Source organism: Elgaria multicarinata, chromosome 1 (assembly GCF_023053635.1).
Source record: "Elgaria multicarinata webbii isolate HBS135686 ecotype San Diego chromosome 1, rElgMul1.1.pri, whole genome shotgun sequence".
Lineage (NCBI taxonomy): Eukaryota > Metazoa > Chordata > Lepidosauria > Squamata > Anguidae > Elgaria > Elgaria multicarinata.
In genome coordinates this window covers 189,290,213-189,311,386 of record NC_086171.1, presented here as the reverse complement: position 1 = coordinate 189,311,386, position 21,174 = coordinate 189,290,213, and the positions used below count along the sequence as shown (strand labels likewise).

At 40.9% G+C, this 21,174-nt stretch overlaps 1 protein-coding gene across 1 annotated transcript in view; it reads right to left on the bottom strand.

Annotated features, from left to right (window-relative positions):
- TOP1 (DNA topoisomerase I) overlaps window positions 1–20,827 on the bottom strand; it is a 93,218-nt gene extending 72,391 nt beyond the window's left edge. Inside the window, exons 1-2 of the mRNA XM_063145540.1 lie at window positions 20,669–20,827; window positions 19,670–19,694 (exon numbers count right to left, since the gene is read on the bottom strand). Coding sequence (XP_063001610.1) covers window positions 19,670–19,694; window positions 20,669–20,701 — 58 coding nt within the window. The 5' untranslated portion in view covers window positions 20,702–20,827. The remainder of the gene's footprint in view (window positions 1–19,669; window positions 19,695–20,668) is intronic.
- Between the last annotated feature and the right edge of the window lie 347 nt (window positions 20,828–21,174).

Below are 21,174 nucleotides of genomic sequence, written 5' to 3'. Positions count from 1 at the left end.
GAATTGATGGAGACTTGGGGAGAGACCACAGCTGCCACCATTCTGTGATGGTAGGAACAGACCTATCTTAATGGGTTGTTATAGATATTGGACTGGACTCACTCCAAGTAAGTTGCACTCAGACCCCATTTGCTACCGGGCCAGGTTTAAGGTTCTTGGTACTAGTGTACAAAGCCCTAAACAACTTGGGGCCAGGATACCTGAGAGAGCGTCTTCTCTCCTATCAACCTGCCTGGTCAATGAAGTCATCTGAGGACATGCTCCTGGTGGTTCCACATAAACCTATTGTGCGATTGGAGTCCACCAGGGGAAGAGCCTTCAGTGTGGTGGGCCTCCTCCAATGGAATTCCCTGCCTCTGGGGTCAGACAGACGCCAACTTTGTATTCCTTCCGGCGTCTCCTGAAAACATTATGGTTCCAGGAAGCCTTCCTTTAGCACCTTGTTTCTTTTAAAATGTGCCTTTAATGTGTTTTTATTCTATTTTATTTTGTCCACCGTTCCAAAATTCTGAATGGGGAGCGGTATATAAATATATAAGTATTGTAAATATTGTGAACCGCCCAGAGAGCTTCAGCTATTGGGCGGTATAAAAATGTAATAAATAAATAAATAAATAAATAAGTAAATAAAATAATCAAAAACAGTGTATCAAGTTAGTCATAAGCTATTTCAATGGTTCCTGAGTGCAACTAACCAAATGTATGTAAATTATTTTGAACACTTAGGAAATATTATATAAATCACAAGAATTAATATCCAATTTAATCATGGAGTCATCTACAGTGAAGGTTCAACGCTTTCAGCAGAAACATTCAGTCTCCCATCTTGTGTCAACTGATCATGTTCAACAAATCACAGCAACACATGGAGATGTCCAGGCTGTTCATGCTTTAAAATTTCAACTATTTATAAAATGGAGAACGTACCTGTCTGTCTTGTAAAGGGATTTTTCTAGGCATGTAAAAACTGGTACATGCCCATCCCAGTTTTTCCACTATACCCGTCTAATGGGTTTATTACTGAATGAGCCATGCATAGTTCAAAATGTGCAGTGTACTGTCATTATTAATCACATTGCCAAATTGTTCAGAAACATTCAAATAAGGGACAAGTGCTTAAAGACTTTGAGCTGAAGCCCAACACCAGTAAGTTTTACTCTGGCTATTCCACTCAATTACTCAAAGGGGCATCATTGCTTTTAAAAAAAAGGTGTCGGAGAGATACACAGATTGATTCCTGAATGTATTAAAAATTGAAATTTCCCCAAAGCAGTGTATATTAAGAACATTACTTTACTATACACACAGAAATCAGGTATATGGTGGAGTCCAATGCAACCCCTATGTTGGCCACTGTGCCTGGGAACACCTCTCTTTGTGCCCGCAAGACCCTTTGCTCCAACTGATTGATAATCATTTGGGCTAACAAACATTCTTAGGAAATAAAGATGGCAGGTGGCTGGAATGCCTTGCTTTTCTCTGCAGCCATCTGGGGTTAAAAACAATTAAAGAGAGAGGCAACAATGATACTTGGTATGGTTGTGGGGAGGGAACACAGAAGCTGCAGGGCAGGTGGAGGGACCTTTAAAGCAGTGGGGTCAAACAGAAGACTTAGGGTCGGCACAGGAGCTCCATGGATGGTTTGAGGGCACAGCTGGAGAACAGGGGTGGGGAATGTTATGACCCGCTCACCTTGAGACTCCTTTTTACCTTTTTCTTTAAAGGACCTCAACCATGAACACAGTCTGAATACAGCTGACCACTCTGGATTATTTTGCCTTTCTGTAACCACCTCTGAGCATCACATTTTACTCTCCCACTGGTTATGTGATTCTCTGACCCCTTTTTGGTCCCACACCAACTAGCTTGGCACTTTGTGCAGCTTTTATTCACCTTCTACTTTACCGCTGCCACCATATAAATCAGTACCTTACCTCAGGTACTTAAAAAATCCAATCCAGTGTGAAACAAAACAACTTTTATTTACCAAGAAATTCACACATTTTTTCAAGCTTGTAGTTTCATTTGTTTCAGTACTTAGTTGTAACAATAAAGATGTCTTGTATCCTCACCTATTCTACCCTCTAAATTCCTAATCTAGCTCCTCCTGCTCCCTCTTATTCCCAAAACAATAAACCTCAGGCCCTAAACTAATCTATCCTTTACAGCAGACTAACCCCAACTCTTCCCAACTACTAACTTCAACTGTCATTCCCCTTCACACACTCAAATCCAACAGCCAATCAGCATGCACTCCAACATTCTATTCACTCACTCCCCCTCCCAACAGAATCAACTACTTACCAGCCTTATCACATGAAGTCTAAAACAGATAAATGGCATAAAACAGTGGAACATTACAGGGAACCAAAAGGGAGAGACATGAGACATGGGGTGGGTGGGAGTTGGCTGGCAGAAATAAACAAAGTTTGAGGGAAGCTTGCTTTTTGTGACCTGGGTATCCATTCAGCCAAAAACTGTGGGTTCAAAGGAGTAGTTGTGTATTGGTACTCTGAATCCACCTCTGGCTTGTACTCACGTTCCTGGCAAGTTACTTGTCTTTAAGCACCACCAGCTGGCCTTCTGTAAAATGTGCATTTTGTTAACTGGTCATGCTTCCTATAGCAGCTGTTTTGTGAATGGGCATGGGCCCCATAGTAGTGATTTTGTGAATGGGCATGGGCCCCATGGCAGCTATTTTATGACTTCAGCCATGACACTCACAATTTGGTGTCCATCAGCACCAAAAGGTCAGCGATCCCTGGATTAGTATGTTCCAAAAGAATCGCAAGCAAGCTGATATACTCTCCTGCCTTCCCTAACTGGCACTCCTGAGCTACAGATCCACCATGCCCTAGCAATGCGCTACAAGGCCATATCTGACCAACAAACATTATAATGATATTTATTTATTGCAATTGTTTTTAATGTATTACATTTACATCCTGCCTTTCATACAGGGAGCAAAATAGTTCTCCTAACTACCCATCATCTTCTATATGAAGCTAAAAAATAGTGATGGGCTTGAGATCTACCAGAGAGCTTCATGACTGAATGGGGATTTGATCCTGGATCTCCTGTCACTACACTGGCTCTCAATTACTGTCCCAGGCTGCAGTCCTGATCCTAGCCTGTCTGCTTAAAACACATAGACCTTTAGGGATTTAAACCATCTAACTGCAGGACTGCAGCTCTGTCAAGGTGGCAGGTTTTGCAAGTTCTCAGAAGCCCTGTTATTTGTATTAATATCACATACAAAGGGGACAGAGAAAGAAAGTATACTATTTTACTACCAATCAATGCTGCATCTATTTTTATGTAGATCTAGTGCAAATTCCCAACCTTATAAGCCATAGAAAATTTTCCCATTGTCTAAAACATTTGAGATCTGATTTATCATGTTTGCATTATACGTACTTTTGATTTTAATTGATCCCCATTAGCACTAAATAGAACACATATGTATAATAAATGATTAATATATGAGCTTCCTATGGCTACTCTCCTGGGGGGGAGTTAATTATAACTTCAAAACTGCCCTTTTTAATATCGATTAATTGTACAAAAGAATGTATTTTTTAAGGCAGGGGAATCTTAACAGTGAAAATGTTTTGCTCCACATCAATATTTACAGTGAGTTGCAATAAGATATTCTGTACTTTTGCACTGTCACATTCTACTTGTAAAACTATTACTAGACATGCAAGGAATAAAACACTTACTCCAAAGATACAAGCAATACTCACTTATTTCTTTAGCTGTCACATAAAAATGAATAAATCTCTGGAACTATACAAGGAAAAAATATCACTGAAATTATGCAAGCCACATTTACTAGACAAATGAACCCCAACGTCAATGCAGGTTTGCACACTTCTGAATAGCATCTTTCTAGAACAAGGAACTGCAACCTCAGAGGAAATCAAACAGCTGTTTCAACAAGCTTTGGCCCTTGTTCAAATACTGAAACATAAGCCCTGACCAGGAATGTAGATCCATTAATGAAGAGACCAATTTAAGCCATGCCAATTACTTGCAGGGGTCAGAGAGAGAAGTGAGCTTAAAGGGGCATACTGATCTACATAAAAGAAATAATGTTAGGTAGCAAAGTGATGTTAGGTAGCAGTAAAAGACATCTCTATAGAATCATAGAATAGTAGATTTGGAAGGGACCTATAAGGCCATTGAGTCCAGCCCCCTGCTCAAAGCAGGAATCCACCTTAAAGCATACCTGACAAATGGTTGTCCAGATGCCTCTTCAAGGCCTCTGGTGTGGGAGAGCCCACTATTTCCCTAGGTAATTGGTTCCATTGTCATACTGCTCTAAAAGTCAGGAAGTTTTTCATGATGTCCAGCCAGAATCTGGCTTCCTGTAACTTGAGGTCATTATTCTGTGTCCTGCGCTCTGGGATGATCGAGAAGAGATCCTGGCCCTCCTCTGTGTGACAGCCTTTCAAGTATTTGAAGAGTGCTATCATGTCTCCCCTCAGCCTTCTCTTCTCAAGGCTAAGCATGCCCAGTTCTTTCAATCTTCTCACATTATGTTTTAAAGCAAGTGTCTTCCAACAAGTGATTTTTATCCCTCAAGTCCTGACATCAGAGGGTTTATACATCTGGTTGCATCTATGACATATAAATAAGTTGTCTAATTGAATTTCAGAAGATATGAGCCATGCTGGATCAGACGAAGGGTCCATCTAGTCCAGGACTCTGCTCACACAGTGGCCAACCAGCTGTCAACCAGAAACCCACAAGTAGAACACAGGTACAACAGCACCCTCTTGCCATGTTCCCCAGACATTCATTGATTTGCTGTTCATTGCCCTCTTCCCTCATGCAATCAGTGAGCAATCAAGGAGAGGGGGTGAAGGGGCATGCTGTTGGCTCCACCAACAAATCCCAGCTTTGCCTCACTGAGTTCCACATATCCAGCAGCAGTTCTGAAGGTGGATCCTACGCACATACACCTTGTCAAACACACAGAAGTCAGTGGTAGAGCTGTTGAGTACAGACGAATTGGGGGCAATGTCAGCATGCACTGCTTCCACATTCACTGGTAGGCAACTGTGGAAATCAGTTAAGATACTGTACATCAAGATTCAGAACTTTAGAAGAGGAATATGACACAGGAGGAAGAGGGGAAGGATGCAAACTTATCACCCACCAAGGTCAACAGCAAAAGCCCTTTGATTTTAAATGCACTGAATGTCAACACAATTGAGGATGTTTTTGGATTTAAGCATTAAAATAAATGAAGTGAGAGAAATACAGGTAATGTATATTCAGCTGGGAATAACCATATCTGGTATAAAGCTATTCTCTTCATATAAGAGCTTGCTTATTCTCAAATAGTTAAAAGGCTGGTATTCAGCTGGTTCATTGATACCCACTACTAGGCATTAGCCTGATCAGAAGTCATAACAGTAGTACTACCACCATACAAATGTATAGTAAAATATTAAGAATGCATGCTTAAAGTTGGATCCTACTTCTGAGAAGGCTGAAGACTAGCACTCTAACTCTACAATACACAAGAAAAAACATTTTTTTAAGCTAAAGCAATCAAAGTACAGAAGCACTTCTCTGAAGGGGAGATCAGGTGTGATCTAGAAAGACATGTGATATACCTAAGTGAGAAGCTTTGAGTGAGGCTGCAAGTACAGTCTCTTTTCCTTGAGGCAGGAACTGATCTATATTTAGTCATCTAGTAGCTTGAATCTGCGCAACAGAGCAAACCTGAGAAATATTTTTTAACAGCTCTGTACCCTTAACAAGCATTCAATGTCATGATGACAGAAACATGCTCCCACTTCAATAAGGCACCATGAACAACTTTTTTTTTAGGAGATTGCTATCTAATGAGGTGAAAGGTTGATTATGTTTTCAAGGGCACAGATTACAGAAATGAATTGACTTATCCCCTCTTGGAAACAACATGCTAAAAATGAGAGCAGTGGATTTACACCTAGGAAAGTGAGACAGGACCCTAACAACAGCAACTGATCAAGACTTGAAAATTTGCTGTTCCTTAATACTGCAGAGACCAACAGGTTCACAACTTTTAAAAAGAAGATTGCAACAGTGACTTCTTCAAAACTCAAAGGGGGGGGGTTATATAATTTTAGCTAGGTGAACAGGTTTTCCTTTAACAAGTGTTATGCAGATAGGTAATAGGGAGCTCGTTGCCTGTATCTGTGCTGGTGCTTTCTCTCCCAATCTCCAGAACTCAGCAGAACATGAAATTTTAGACAGATTTGTTTTCTCTGCAAAAAGGCTGACAATCAATTACAGGGCTTTTTTTCCCAGCAAAGTATTTCTAAACATTTAAATAACTGCTTAGAGTATCAATACAAGCCAATGTTTTAAGGACAGAAAGATCGCTCTTTGGGTTTATTGCTGAAAGAGGCAATTCACATGTCTCAAGTTAAGTGATTGTACACCATTGCTATCAACCAACACACAAAATAATGCACACACACACATATTCACAAATAAAAATAAGCAAGCAGCACTAGTCAAATCTTTCAAAAGGTGAAAGTTGCTGGCCAGCAATTGACAGGTTAATTTTCTCCGCTGTGGAATGAGCTCCCCAGAGAGGTCCGCCTGGCGCCTACACTGTACTCTTTTCATTGCCAGCTGAAGACCTTTTTATTCTCTCAGTATTTTAACACTTAATTTTAACACAAATTTAAATTTAATTGTTCTAACTCTGTATTTTAATCTTATATCAATTTTGCTGCGTGGTTTTATCCTGGTTGTGCTTTTTATACTGTATTTTGTATTTGTGTTTTAACCTGTTGGTTGTTTTATTATGGTTTTAATTTTTGTGAACCGCCCAGAGAGCTTCGGCTATTGGGCGGTATAAAAATGTAATAAATAAATAAATAAATAAATAATTCACCTCTCATCAAGCCATGCAAGAACATAAAGTAGTGCTAAATAAGGGGTTCTTGCCACATTCTTTTGGCTACTACACAGATTTTGTACATGTAGTTCAAGTTTCTTTCTAGCTGCAGATATACAGGAAGGCCTCACAATCCAAATATCTGTGGCAAAAAAAAGACATTTACAGTATCATGCACATGTTTTGAAACATACAGTTTCAAATACACCAAGCTTAATGCCCAAGGGTGAGGAAGTGGGATGTGAATCTACACTGAGACTACAGCCTAAGAACTTACAGAAGTAGGTGGCTGCTGGAGTATACATTCTTCAGCAGAGAATAGCGTGGTCTTTATCTGAGGTACATTATGAGGACAGAAAGTATTTTCACTGTGTGTTTGTGATAAAGCTCTTAGAAGTTTCAGATAGCCTGCTTATTGCCTCTTTGCTGTCCCTCTCTTGTGCACTTCCCATACCTTATCTTTGCTCTCTCATTCCCATTGTCAGAAACCTGATACTGAAAATTTACCAAAAACACAAACTTTTGCTTGCTTTTCTCTCTGCTGTATCTAAGTCAGAAAAAGATTCCCACTCTCATAGATCCATAGAACTAAGAAGGAAGGAAGATACTTCTTTATTTAAAAAATCTGGAAGTGAATATTCTTTTTAATGTTTCTTGGTCAAATATATTTGGCATATTCCTCAGTTGTGGCATACTGGCTCGCTTTGTGTGCCCACTAAAACCATAATATTGTCACCATAAGGTGACAAATAAGAAAACACAGAACATGCTGCAGGGAGCTGCAAGATTGCCCCCAGCTTGTTTTGATATGTACACACATGAAACATTATTTCAGTGGATGAAAAAACAAGTTCCGTAACACATATGCATAAAAAACAAGATATGTAGAGCAACCTTTAGAAAGCCATCAGCAGCCTTTCAACAGTCTATCTTAGCTTGGCAAGATCTTTCAAGATCTGAGTAATTCCACTGATGTAAGTACTGAATTAACACTGATGTAACAAATGAATTACTAATAACTAAATCCCTACGAAATATTACCCCCATCATAAATGTACAAAATGGACCTACCCAAAGGATACCGCTACAACAACAAAGTTCTATTATCACCTAGAAGATGTAATTTTAATATGAACACATAATCTCAACATTGCACTCCAAATGGATCAGACACAGACTGGGTTCACATAATCATAGAGGGTAAATAAGCCACAGTGGCTTATTTTCCCCTTCCTGCGCGTGGTGGTCAGCAGTAGCTAATTAGCATATGTACTGTCCCCGATTATGAGTTGCGATGTCTGAACCTGGCAAAAATGGCTGGCTGGGATGATTTACAAACCACCCTGAAATTCATGACTTGTTCTAGGGTTTCAGGGTGGCTTGTAAACCACTCTAGCCACTCACCCTCACTGGTTCGGACACCACAACAACTGTGCCTGGCGAGGTTAATTATGAGAATTATGTGGCATGCTCGGGAAGGGAAAATAAGCATGCTGATCGCAAGATGCTTCCAATAACAAACCATGAGTTAACCGTTGGATTGCTTAGCCTCTGAACAACCCAGCAGTCCAGGTTCACACATCACACTCACATCCTCCGAACAGGCCAACTGGAGGTTGTTTACAGAAATTAGAAGCTTACATGCATCACATGGCAATGCAAGTCATGGGTTAAATGAACTCATGATTTGCCACCACGACGACTGTTTGCCTTTAACACTAAGCCATGGTTTATATTAGCCATGGTTTGTTGCCTTAGCCATGAATCATCTTGCAAACAAATGAAGAAACTTTTTGCCAGTCTTTAGAGCAGTTTTATTCTCAGGCTGCTCTTGTTGGGCAATTCTGTTTCCGGGCAAACAGCAATACAAACAAGACAGGGATAAGCCACATATCTGGGTTCAGACAACATGATAAGCCATGGTTTAAACAAGTCAGACTTTGTAAGCCAACAATACATTATTGGCTTCTATCTGTGGTTTGCAGCTGTTAACAAACTCTGATTTATTTGCGAGGATGGGTTCTGACACAACAACAAATCGGATTGCAACAAACTGCACTATGGCTTAACATTATTTGCAAACCAGGCTACAATGGTCTAGCCAACCAGGCTATTATGTTCTAAGTGCAAACTTGTCAGTCTTTTGATCTTGCCATACTTAGAAGCTGCTAATAAGCAGGAGGAGGCAATTTCAATGTTGGGGTACAAGCAAAAAAAGAAATCAGGATGTTTTTAATCCCCTCTATCAGACCACATACATTATAATAACAACTGTAAGAGAGGTCATTTCTAGAGTACTGCTTGCTTTGCAGGCATGGGTCACAATAGTGCACCAGCACCATTATAATGCAACACATGTGTAACATCAGTTACACATGCTTTCGAGCAGCTTGGTCACTGACAGAACCTACCAGATCCTTCCATGTATCTAAAAAAATTGTGGTTATAATTTTTATATAATTATACCTACCCAACCACCCAGACAATCCTAAAACAAAACATTAAGGATATCCAGAAATCCTGATCACCACTGATTTTGATAGAACCTATTTTCAAAGACAGTCTGAGTCCCTTGATGTCCTCTGTAAATGCATTGAGAAACAAAGCTGCCCCCCACCCCAAGGCAACAACTCTATACACATTTACTCAAGAGTTCAGCGGGACTTGCTTCCAAATAAAAGAACTGGGCAGTATGTGTCTTAATGGGGGCATTTCAACACTTAGATACCTGATCATTATACACAAAAATGTTATGCTGCTTTTCCTGTCAATTCAAATAGACTTAAAGCATCTATTGAATATGGAACTAAAGCTCTTTTTATATGCGTGTAACATATAGGGGAGTAGAGAAGGTATATAAAGCTATAAACCTAAGTGATTCATTTCTCATGACATAGGCTGTGCGATACCCTACTAAGACAGCAGTTTTAGAGTCCGTTAAGCCTTTTCTAGAAATCAGTTTCAGGCCAAAGTTGTAAAAATAATGTGAAAGGCCTCTGCTGATTTTGGTAAGACTTCCCTTTTAGAAATACAAATAAGCCTTCTCTTAGGCTAAGCTTATGCTCTCATTAAAATAACAAGCAGGAGAGCGGTCAAGATGCCAGGAACACCGTAATTCTCCAAGTCATACTTGCACAATTATTCCAAAATTAAATAGAAAAATTACCATGAACTTATTGTAATTTCCAGTTTTTTTGCTGACAGTACAACTCGAAAATGAATAAAATCTAGTGGGTTATCTAACAAATGCTTTAAGATACAAGTGTACTCTTTGCTCTTATACAAATACTTGCACTTATATGTGGCTTTGTTTGAGTTGAAAGTAGCCCTTGTAAATTGAGAGTCACAATGTAAATTCTAATTGAATACTCAAAGAGCAATCTCACTTGTGAAATAAGTGGGATTGAAGCCACTGAGCTATTTATGTGCAGTTAGTTCCCTACTAACCCACAACATTATTATATTTCAAATAGTTTATTGGGTTAACAATTAAGTTCAACAAAACCTTAGTTGCTCTTATCTCACAGAATGTGAATTCAAGGGGACATATTATTCCCACCACTAGCTGGTCATTTGAGGTTTCCATCAAATCTTGAATCGCTGTGAGACAGTCTTTACATCTTCTAAAAGCACTAGTCAATAGTGGAAAGAAAGCTTGTAATGTGGACATTATCACTAGTGCCAAAACTTCTTTAAGGGCTGTGGTGGACATAACTTTTTCAGCTTATGGACAGTACCCAATCTGACACTTACCACTAATTCAAATTATCTTGCGCTAGCATAAGTAACATCTAGTGCAACACCAGTAGTGTTTGCTGGCAAAATGTGTTTCCCTGGAAAACCCATCAAGCCAGCAAATGCTATCCCTATTGCACTAGAGGTCACTTATGCTAGCATAATACAATTTACATTAAAGGTAAATAGCATTGAACTGGATACTGCCCACTATTTCCCTGATCTCCTCCTATAGCATTTAGGGAGGGAAATGAAAGGGCTTCTTCACTCTGTGATACATGTCAAGCAGGGATCATATAGTGAACATGACATTGACCACTTGGTGCTGGAACCATTTGGCTTCAAGGCAACTTCACTGGGAGAAAAGCCAAGCAGCCCATTGCATTTACTCTGAATAGGGTTTGGGAGAGAAAGAGAGAACACATTCAGATTGCCAGGTAACCAGGCTGATACTTTCTTTATTGCCATGCTGTGCTGGTAGTTTCATTGCCTGCTAGCACAGCACAGTAAGATCTAGCATGGCCTTATATAGTTACACATTGGTAGATGGAGCTATGAGCATCCCTATCTATGTAGTAGACCAACTAGTCAACTATGCATGACTGCATTGGGGCATGAGAACGGCAGCCTGCTTGGGATACATTTCCTTCATCGACACCACTTGAGTGAAGTTTCACACACTTCTACAAAAAGGTGCAAAAAACAAAACCAAAACAAAAAATCATCAGAATGAGAATGTCCTAAAAGGACTTGCTCCCTCCCCCTCCTTGGATAATCTCAGTCCACCACAGAAGAAAATACTACTTCCTCTCTATAAAGAGAAACTGGGGGGGGGGGGGGTGGAGATGCAGAGAACTGTTCATGTGACTCAAAAAACACTTTTTCCTTTTGAAGAAATGGGAAATGTAATTGTGGACATGTAGATACGAACCTGCACACCCAAACATTTAATAACACTTATTCCTTACTAAGTGTTACAGAGGTATTTTGAAAGGTATGTTAGGCAGGCATATTAGCATTTTTAAAGAAGCATTGGTAACAACAGATGAAACACTGGAGTATGACTTAAGCCAAAGATGGGCACAACATCTTTGGGTTAGGGGAACTGCATTGCCCCTGCTGGAACCCACTGAGCAACCCTCACCCTCACTGAATTTGCCACTGTGCAGCAAAAAACATAGTGAATTTGCAAGGAAATAAGGCATATGAAAGAGACCCAGGTTTGCAAGTAGAATCACCCTCTCAGCTCACCTTGTTTCCTTTATTTATTTATTTAATTTCTATACAGCCCAATAGCCAAAGATCTCTGGGCAGTTCACAAAAATTAAATCACCACTATTTTTGCCATCACCACAGATTTTGCAGTGGCAGGGGGAGTGCAAAAATGGCCATGGGGTGGGGGGCTGCACATTGTCCACATGCTGCTCACCCATTTTAAGCAGTTGTTGATATAAGTAAGGAGAGCAAGTAATTGGACCTACTCCAGTGAAATTATGTGCATACCTCTTTGGTATATCGGGTGTCCAGAAATTTTGGGCTTATATTGGCAGCCAGTCAAATGCGTTCACCTCAGCCCCTGCCTCTCCTTCAAAGGTGGAGAAGTAGTCTGAAATCCATGCTGAGTTTGGAGTACCAACAAAGCCCAGAAGTCCTGCAGGAAAGAGGTCTTGCCAGCTGGTGAGAATGGCAGGAATTTGTTCCTGTAACACTCAGGAAAGGGGAAGGAAACTCACCATGGTGACACCGATAAGAAAATTTGTGTACCCCTGCATTAACACACAGTACATCAAAGACAGATGGCCTTGAGGGTGGGTGTGTATGAACCTGCTATCCCATGCACAATGGTTATATGAAGTTTGGCCATGTATGGCTACAGTGTTTCTTTGTTCCTGCAAATGTGGGATAGGAGAGACTTTGATAATTGAGACATAGTATTAACCAGGAATAGAAATATTCTCTTCAGGAGACGCATCAAAATTTACCTTAAAAATCGATTCGATATTTGCTTGGCCAAAGTTAATAATGACAAATCAACAACAGTTACACAGCTCATATGAAGCCCTTGGAAGCAAACTGTACTCCTATTGCCCAGCAGAATGATTTATTGAGCATGAGGAACACATTTCTGAGCCACATTTGAGTGTAACCAGTTCACTAAAGAAATGTCATTGTTTCCAACATAGGATGCAAAACTGTTGTTCACCATTGCACAGCAGTGATGTGGGGAGGATTTCCCCCTAAAACAGAGTATTTCCTAGTACTTTATTTTTCTGCAGAAAATTTCCCATTTCATAAGTTCATTAGTAAAAAATAATTTATGCCAAATGCAAATACAATATCAAGCAACACTGGCGGTTTCAAAGTGGTAATTAAAGGTTTTCAGGTGATTATCCCTAGGAGTTACGTGAGAGAATACATGTATGCCATTAAAATACATAGATGACTCAGAGTGAAATAGAACTAATAAATAGTGACAGCAAAACCAAAGGTGCCCCAACAACCTTAGTGGAAGAGAGCTGAACTCTGGTGAAATAGATGAACAGATGAGTACTATGCACAGTTCTTTGGGTTACTAAAGTATGTGAACAGTTTTCAGTAACTTTGTTTTTTCTTCTTAAATGTAAGGGAAGCACATGTTGTTGTGCACCACTCTGCTTATGCCACTGATATAGTGCTAGTGCAACACTAACAGAGTAGTTAGGGGTGGGCGAACTCACCTGTGTTCACCTCAGCAGGTGCTCAGGCCCCCCTCGTTGGGCCACGTGAGCCTCTTCTGAGGCCCAGCTTAGCCCAGCGAGCACTCAGCAGCTGCCCACCCGCCAAAATAGCACACTCCCCCTCCTTTTGCGGCAATAACAGCCTTAAAGGCCCCATTGATGCAAGGGTAAAGGCTTGAATGCATGGAAGGGGGGTTCAGAATTTACCAAGGCTCCCAAAATAGCGCAATTCCCCCTGGCTGCTTTTGATGCAGGAAGGGGAAGTGCACATTTCACCACGTAGGCAGGAGTCTGCACTCATGTTGGGAGCACCTAAATGGGCCTAGGGGGCTGAATGTGGGGTGGGTCTTCCGGACCACTGGACCCAGTTAAGTGCTCGCAGTATCCATAAGTAGCATACACTATTGCCATTGCACTAGAAGTCGCTTAAGCTAGCGCTACATCAATAGCATAAGCAGAGCAGCAAGGAAGGATACTGCCCAATGACATTAATGTTTTAGACGTATTCAAGTAAAAATATCTAAATAATATAACATTTAAATCACTTGGCGTGTCCTTTAATTTCTCCTTTTGCCGGGGGGAGCACAAAACTAACAGGGGGCACTTTTTTAAAAAAAAAAGCTTTGCTAATTAAATGTAAGTAAAATATTATATCTCTCTAGGGCAGGGTTGCTTAATGTCGGCACTCGAGACATTTTGGCCTTTGGCTCCCATCACCTCTAGCAAGCATAGTCAATGGTGAAGGATAATGGGAGTTGGAGGCCAAAACATCTGGTGGGCCACAAGTTGCCTACCTCTGCTCTAGGGCAACCGAACGTTTTCTGATCCAAACTGGAAATTTTCCAATTTTCATAGGAACATCTTCCAGAAAACTACATCACTGTCACACAGTAGTAATGACAACCACTGCAGTAAGGCTACTACAAGCAATCACATATGATCAACAGTGGTCTTTTTTAAAGGGTTAGTTTAAGAAACATGGGAGGGGGGGCATATCTGATATAGTTTCAAAACCAACACATGCAGCTGCAGAAGCGCCTGTCTGACATGCGAGTTGTGTGTGGTCTTGTTAAGTGCCAATATTCTCAAAATGGTGCATTTTAAAACTGATGTAACTATGCAAGAGGCTGCTGAAGCTGCAAGGTTAGGGTTTTTTTTGGACATAATACAGAGACGTTTGCTCCAGAAAATGAAAGAAAGTCTGTGGATAATGCATCACTGATTTGTGAAAGGCTAAGGAGACAAGTATATACAATTTGAAATCAGACCAAGAGAGCTATATCAAAGCTACTAAACAACAGGAAACATTGTAAACTTCCATCTCGCCTCTGTAAATCATCCTGATCTTTTTTAAGCAGAAGTCACCCCACTAGCCAGAGTTAATAATCAAGCAGCCTAATTCAGATTATTGCCAAACATTCAGCCCATGAAGCTCAACAATAACGAAGGATCTTCAAAATTTTCTCCCACTTAGACAGCAGATTAAGCTTATCCACAATTTAAATGTGAAGAACTGAGGCAAAGAACTTAAGCAGCTTGCCAAAGGTCACACACTAATTCAGCTGCAAAGCCAGATAAAAGAGAACTAAGAAGGCCACGCCTGAAGAGGGTAGACCAGAACTGCAACCCCTATTATTACGGACAGTATTTGGTTTGACATCTGTGGAATTCATAGGTCTTGTTAAAAAGAAGTGGTTTTCCAAATAACCGGCTAATAGAAGAAAAAGAGAACAAACTTTTGTGAACCGCCCAGAGAGCTTCAGCTATCGGGCGGTATAGAAATGCAATAAATAAATGAGATTTCCCAAAATTACTTAATTTCCAGGAATATCAAGAGATAGACACTTGCTACTAGAACCATGGACCTTGGAGGCTAATAAACTGCAATTACCCACATGGTCTTTCAACATTTAAAGTCCCCTCATTTCTATTTAGTTATTGTTTAATAATGCCTAGCTCAATCAACTGAAAGCTAAAGGTGCATTTCATGCACCTAAGTAGACTTTACCATTTATTCATGTCTAATACCAGCTATATTTAAAAAGTAATTCTTCTTCTCTGGTCAGCCCCTTTTACATTCTGAGCAATACAGAGTTGTACTACAAGCATCATATAAATGTTCTTGTAGGGTTACTACAGAACTGCCTGCTTTTGATAGGTCTTTATATAACTTAACTTTTTTTAAAGATGCTACTGTGTGCTAAGAACATAAGAGCCATAATGGACCAGACCAAAGGCCTATCTAGTCCAGCATCAGATTTGCCTCACTGGCCAACCAGATGCCTATGAGAAGCCCACAGCAGGACATGGGCACAATAATATCCTCCCACTTGTGTTCCCCAGCAGCTGGTACTCAGAGGCACGCTGCCTCTAATATTTGTGGCAACATTTAGCCATCATATCTAAGAGCTACTGATAGAACAAGTAAATAAACATGCTTTGGATGATGCTGTAGACATGCTTCAGAGAGAAGTTCTCAAATATGAGCTTCCAAAAAGCCAGGGTGTTCAAATCTGTTCAAGCTAACAGAATATATTTGACTCTTGTTTCAGATGCTGCCCTCTAATCTTCCTCATTATCAATATAGTTAGTCAAACAAACCAAAGGGAAAACTCTCTCAAGGCAACAATTCATTGGGAATTTTAAGCAAGCCTGCCATGGTTTCCCCCCCTATGTTCTTAATACCAAGAAAAAACTGAAATATGGCTTGCACAACACAAAGAAGTTATTGTAAAGCATCAGGGTTACTGCCTCTTAGCAGCTCCACATCATAGCTGAAAACTATATTTACTTGGAGAATGAGAAAACAACCATGTTTTGTAAACAATGCAGGAATTGAAAGACAACTTAGATTCTAACACTTACACTGTTGTTAGTTGGGGGGGGGACTACCCCACCGAAATAGATTTTAAGCATTTTCATCTGATTGACATAAACATTCATACTGAATCATATCCATCAAACTGTTAGAACGTATCACACATACTTCTCATTAATACAGGGTTCAATTATTTTCAGATATATGTCATATGAACCTTTCAATATCTGAACAACAGTATGTGAGCTGAAACTAAACATAACCTCATAAAAGCAGAGATAAAACAGTATAGGACTGCTGGTTATGTTTACAGTTTAAGTGCCCAGGAAAATTATTTTCCAACATCTTACAGTGCACTCAAATTTTGAAGAAAAATGTATGTGGTAACAGCCCTCTCTAAATTGTATCATGTCAGGATAGTCAAACATGCATCCTGCATGTAGAAAAGTAGAGTTTTAAGGAGAAGAAGCATGTAAACCAGCTTTCTTCATGTGTTAGACTACAAGCTCTATCATCCCCAGCCATGTCAATTAACAGTAGTGGCTAGGGATGGCAGAGGTTATAGTCCAAAACATCTGGAGGGCACCAGGTTGGATAAGGCTGAGGTAGACTACCCTTACCCTTAGAGTGCTAGCTTTCTATGTGCAGAATGAGTGGAGGCTGCTTTGATGTGGAGAGATCATACAAATATGCAAGCCCTCATCTGTGTCTTGAAACAGTACAGTTATAGGAGGGCTTTCCTATGTACTTCACCCAAATGTTTGAATTGGCTCTTAGAATTAGCCTATTCAAATGATTTATCTAGTGGAGAGGAATTATTTTACAAACCACTGAGAAGGACCCTTCTAAGCATAAATATTAGACAGTGTTGTAAAACATGGAGAATAAAAGCATCTTAAGTTTTTTTTAAAAAAATAAAGTATCAGAATGGAAGTAGAGCATTCTACCAAACTACCATACAGATGCTGGTCTGGGCAATCCAGTTAAGATAGATATTGATACTTAATGGCCCATGGCAGGCTGAACTTGCTCCTGACAACATCTCTAACATCACTTTGTTGCTCAACCCATACAAATGTAAAAATTTAATTCTATTCACAGGCAACAAAACTATCAGAAGTGTTCACTGGGCATCTTCAATCAACTTGAGAATTCCTAGTTATACTTCAGAGGTAGGCAACCTCCAGATGTTTTAGACTGTAACTCCCATCAGTCCCACCCAGCAAGGCCAATTTTCAGGGATGCTGGGAATTATAGTCCAAAACATCTGAAGGGTATCAGGTTGCCTATACCTGCATTACATACTCAATAACTAAAAGGTAGCTGCTGTTTTTCATCAGTACCTTTGAATAAATGTGACTGAATAGAAAAAAACCCAGCATGCTATTTTTCTGTTTAAATACTTTCCACCTTTTTAAACCTAAAGTCTTCCTTCCACAAGGCATCAAGACATGTGAGGGAGGAAATGGGGAGAAGGAAGTGGCAAACTCCATTAATACTGTATATTCAGATATTTTATACTAAGGATAATGTATACTGTAGAAATAATAATAATAATGGATTATAAAATAAGTTATCCTCCGAAGGCAGTTTACAACAGTCAGTAAAACATTACAAGATTACACAAAATATTAAATTAAAGTAACAGCAGTACATAAATAAATAAGATCAAACAATCAAATAAAAATATAAAAATAATTCTAGGTCGGCTGCTGCTTTACCTAGAATGCAAATATTTAAGACACTAATTTCAGCATGCAATGACTTCAACTCAGAAGCCAGGAACACTGCTGTATAATATATTATGGTGGAAGAAAGACATAAAAGCAAGTTCAGTCTTAGTGGCAAGGTCAAAAAGGACGTGACTATTGGCACTGCTATTCCTTGAACAGTATTAAACAGCCTGTGGCTCAATAACTGGAGGGGGGAAAGCCCTCTATGCCCGTTGTCATAAGTTTATTTACTCACTGTGCATGGAATACCCAATAAGAGTGCTAGAAAAGATTTCCAATTCCAAAGATTCAGATTTTTAGGTACCAGTCCTGTGCTGAGGTGGAAGTTCCAGCACTAAGTTTTAAGTGCCTGGGTAACAAGACTCAGAACACATTTTAAAAAGGTGACAAGAAGCTGAAAGAGTCCATATAGCTGAAAGTATATTGTGATCCAAGTCCAAAACCAATCTTAAGCATGGCCTTAGCACTGAACCTGGAGGTCAAAATAGATTATATATTCCTATTTCATACATATATTAGTCAACAGATGACTTTTTCCTTAAGAGAGTAGGGGGGAATCATCATGTTTACATTTAAAGAATTCTATGAATTCATTTTGGGGTTGCAGAGGTTCTAATACATAATGACTACAAAAGGATATAAATCTAAATCTGTAAGCAGAAATATTTCAGCCTACAGGAAGAAAGGATACCTGTATCAAATCAACACATTCTTCTTTATCTTAGATAACTTCAAGTTTCTGATACAAGAGCAGAAATTCAAGCAATATAGAATCCACTGTTAAGTCACATGCAAACATGTTACACAGAATACTGAAACGTTTATGAAAGCATTAAAAGGACAGCGAAAGCTTCCTATGCAACACAAAGGCATGCATAACAGAATCATAACCCCCCCACAACACAAAAAAAAATTCATCCCCCATTGCCTTTATAAACCACATATACACAGATCAACTATCAAACTTTAGCAAAGTGATACTGGATTCTATTCTGGAAGTGCCCACACCGTTTTATTTGCTTTTCTTTTAATAAATAAATAAATACAGGAATAAAACCCCACCCCATCTAAAGTTTCTGCATCTAGATCTTAAGTACACTGTGTATTAAAGGGATGGAGAATCTGTTCAAGAGCAACATGTTGCAACCACCTTTCGTTGTAGGGGGAAGGGCTCGACTGAAAGAAGCAGAACTGGGGGAGGAGAAAAGGGGGACGAGGTAAGATTAAAAAGGCAGGTAGGCGACGAAGTCAAGCTTTTAAAAAAGCAAAACACAAACAAATGATGATTTTCCCTTTTCGGAAACGATATTTGGAACATGGATGGTGGTTATTTCGCATGTTTTCACTGCAGGAGGCTCCTTGTGGGCAGCTCGAGGGAGGAGGAGAAGGAGAAAGAGACACACACAGGGAAGAGAGAAAAAGAAAATGGCGCAGAGACTAAGTCCCGACCGTCGACAAGGCGACTTTCCAGGGGGGAATCGGAGCCCAAGAAAGGCTCAAAAAAGCAAGGGAGGCCAGATCTGAGGTCTCCACTGTCCTCACTACCGAGATATGGGGTCGGATGGGCCAGGCCCCCCAAGATTTCGGAGTATTAGGAAGCTCGATGGGAACAATGGGGCCGGTGAGCGAGGAGACGGGACTTAGTCTCTGGGACGCCATGTCTGTCCTTTACCATCTTCAGCAATACAAGAGAAGGGGGAAAAGGAGAAAATGCAGGACAAATCCTCCCCACTTTAGAGGGTTAGGGGGATAAGACACTCACCGTTCGCTCGGAAATCTGGATCGATCTATGGGGGAAAGGAAACGGGGGTAAATACATTTTAAAAAATAAAAATAAAGCCATGATCTAGGAATGTTTTCTCACGAAAATAGGGTTGTCGGGTTTCTTTTTTAAAAAAATAAAAGCACTAGCAAAGGTGAGGGGAGAAAGAAACCCGATGGTCCTAAAAACGACTAAAGGATAATCCTAAATCAAAGGAGAGGGGGCAAATTGAGGTAATACATATATATTCTTTCCCCACCCCCACCTAAGTTTTTGCCCTCCTGTTTTAATTGCCTTCTTCCTCGTGCGTGGTTGCAGTGTTCCCAGGAAATTCCCTCACCCCCTTCCCAGCCCCCTTTTATGTACCCTACATGCCCTCTAAGAGGTGGGAGGAAACCGAGAAGAGAGGGGGAAGCTTGCCCACCCCCCACCTCAAGGGCCCTTTATGCTGGAAGGAGAAGGGAAGATGTTAAGTATGTTAGAAAGACTGAGGGAAAGGGGGGGGGGGGAGGTTAGTATAGACAGCGTCTATAGGCAACTTGAAGGGAGCCCTAGAAGACATAGAAGGTGTGAGGGTCTGCAGGATGAGAGGTGGTCCTGGGGCGGGCGGGCGAGAGGGTGGGGAGGTAAAGAATAGCTCGAGGGGCCTAAATATTACCAAAGGCCCATGATAATATCATCCTGGCAAGGACGGGTCTTTCTCTCTCTCGCTCTCGTTCAGAGCCCGAGGAGCCCCTCACCCCAAAACTCTGAACAAGAAGTGGGAACAGAACCACCACCCCCTCCACCCCCTTATTATCCGACTGGACGGCACCTTGTTTTTAGGAAACTGAGGAAGGACAAGCTCTTCGCTATTCCGGGAGAGGCACTAACTGACGGGGGCAAGGGGTCCCTCCCCGCAACACCCCAATTTTGCTTCTCAGAGGGAACTGTAGGCCCTGATATCCAGACCTTCTTTTCCCACCCCATAACTACCTTGAGTGTGGGAGCCCCCCTTACCTGGGAAGAGTTGTGCAGCTGATCCCCACTCATGCCTATAAAGCAGTGTGTAAGGAGGGGGAAGCCTAGCGAGAAGCCCGGGGAGTAGGAAAGTCTTGAGGCCGAAGGGAGAACGCAGCCCCCTCAAACAGCACAACAGTCAGTTGTGTAACAGACTAAGTCCTCATTTCCCTTCACTGCGCAGGCGCCGCGACTTTTAAACCGCGGGGCGGGGCTGAGCGAAGAGGCAGGGTCGGGGCGAAAGATTCGGATGAGCGAACGCCGGTATTTGCATCGCCCAACCCACCCCCTGTCTCTCCTTCAATCAATAGCCAGAAAAGGCTAAGATTTGCATTCGCGCCACGCCCACCAGCTCTTGGTTGGACCCGCCTCTCCTGCCCGGCTATACTTGTGTCTGCTGAGCCACGCCTCTTCCTTCTCCGCCATTTACGAAAAATGCCGGTTGCTCACCCCCACCCAACCCCCGGCTTCAAAACGCCGGCTTCTATTTACATATCCGGTCACGC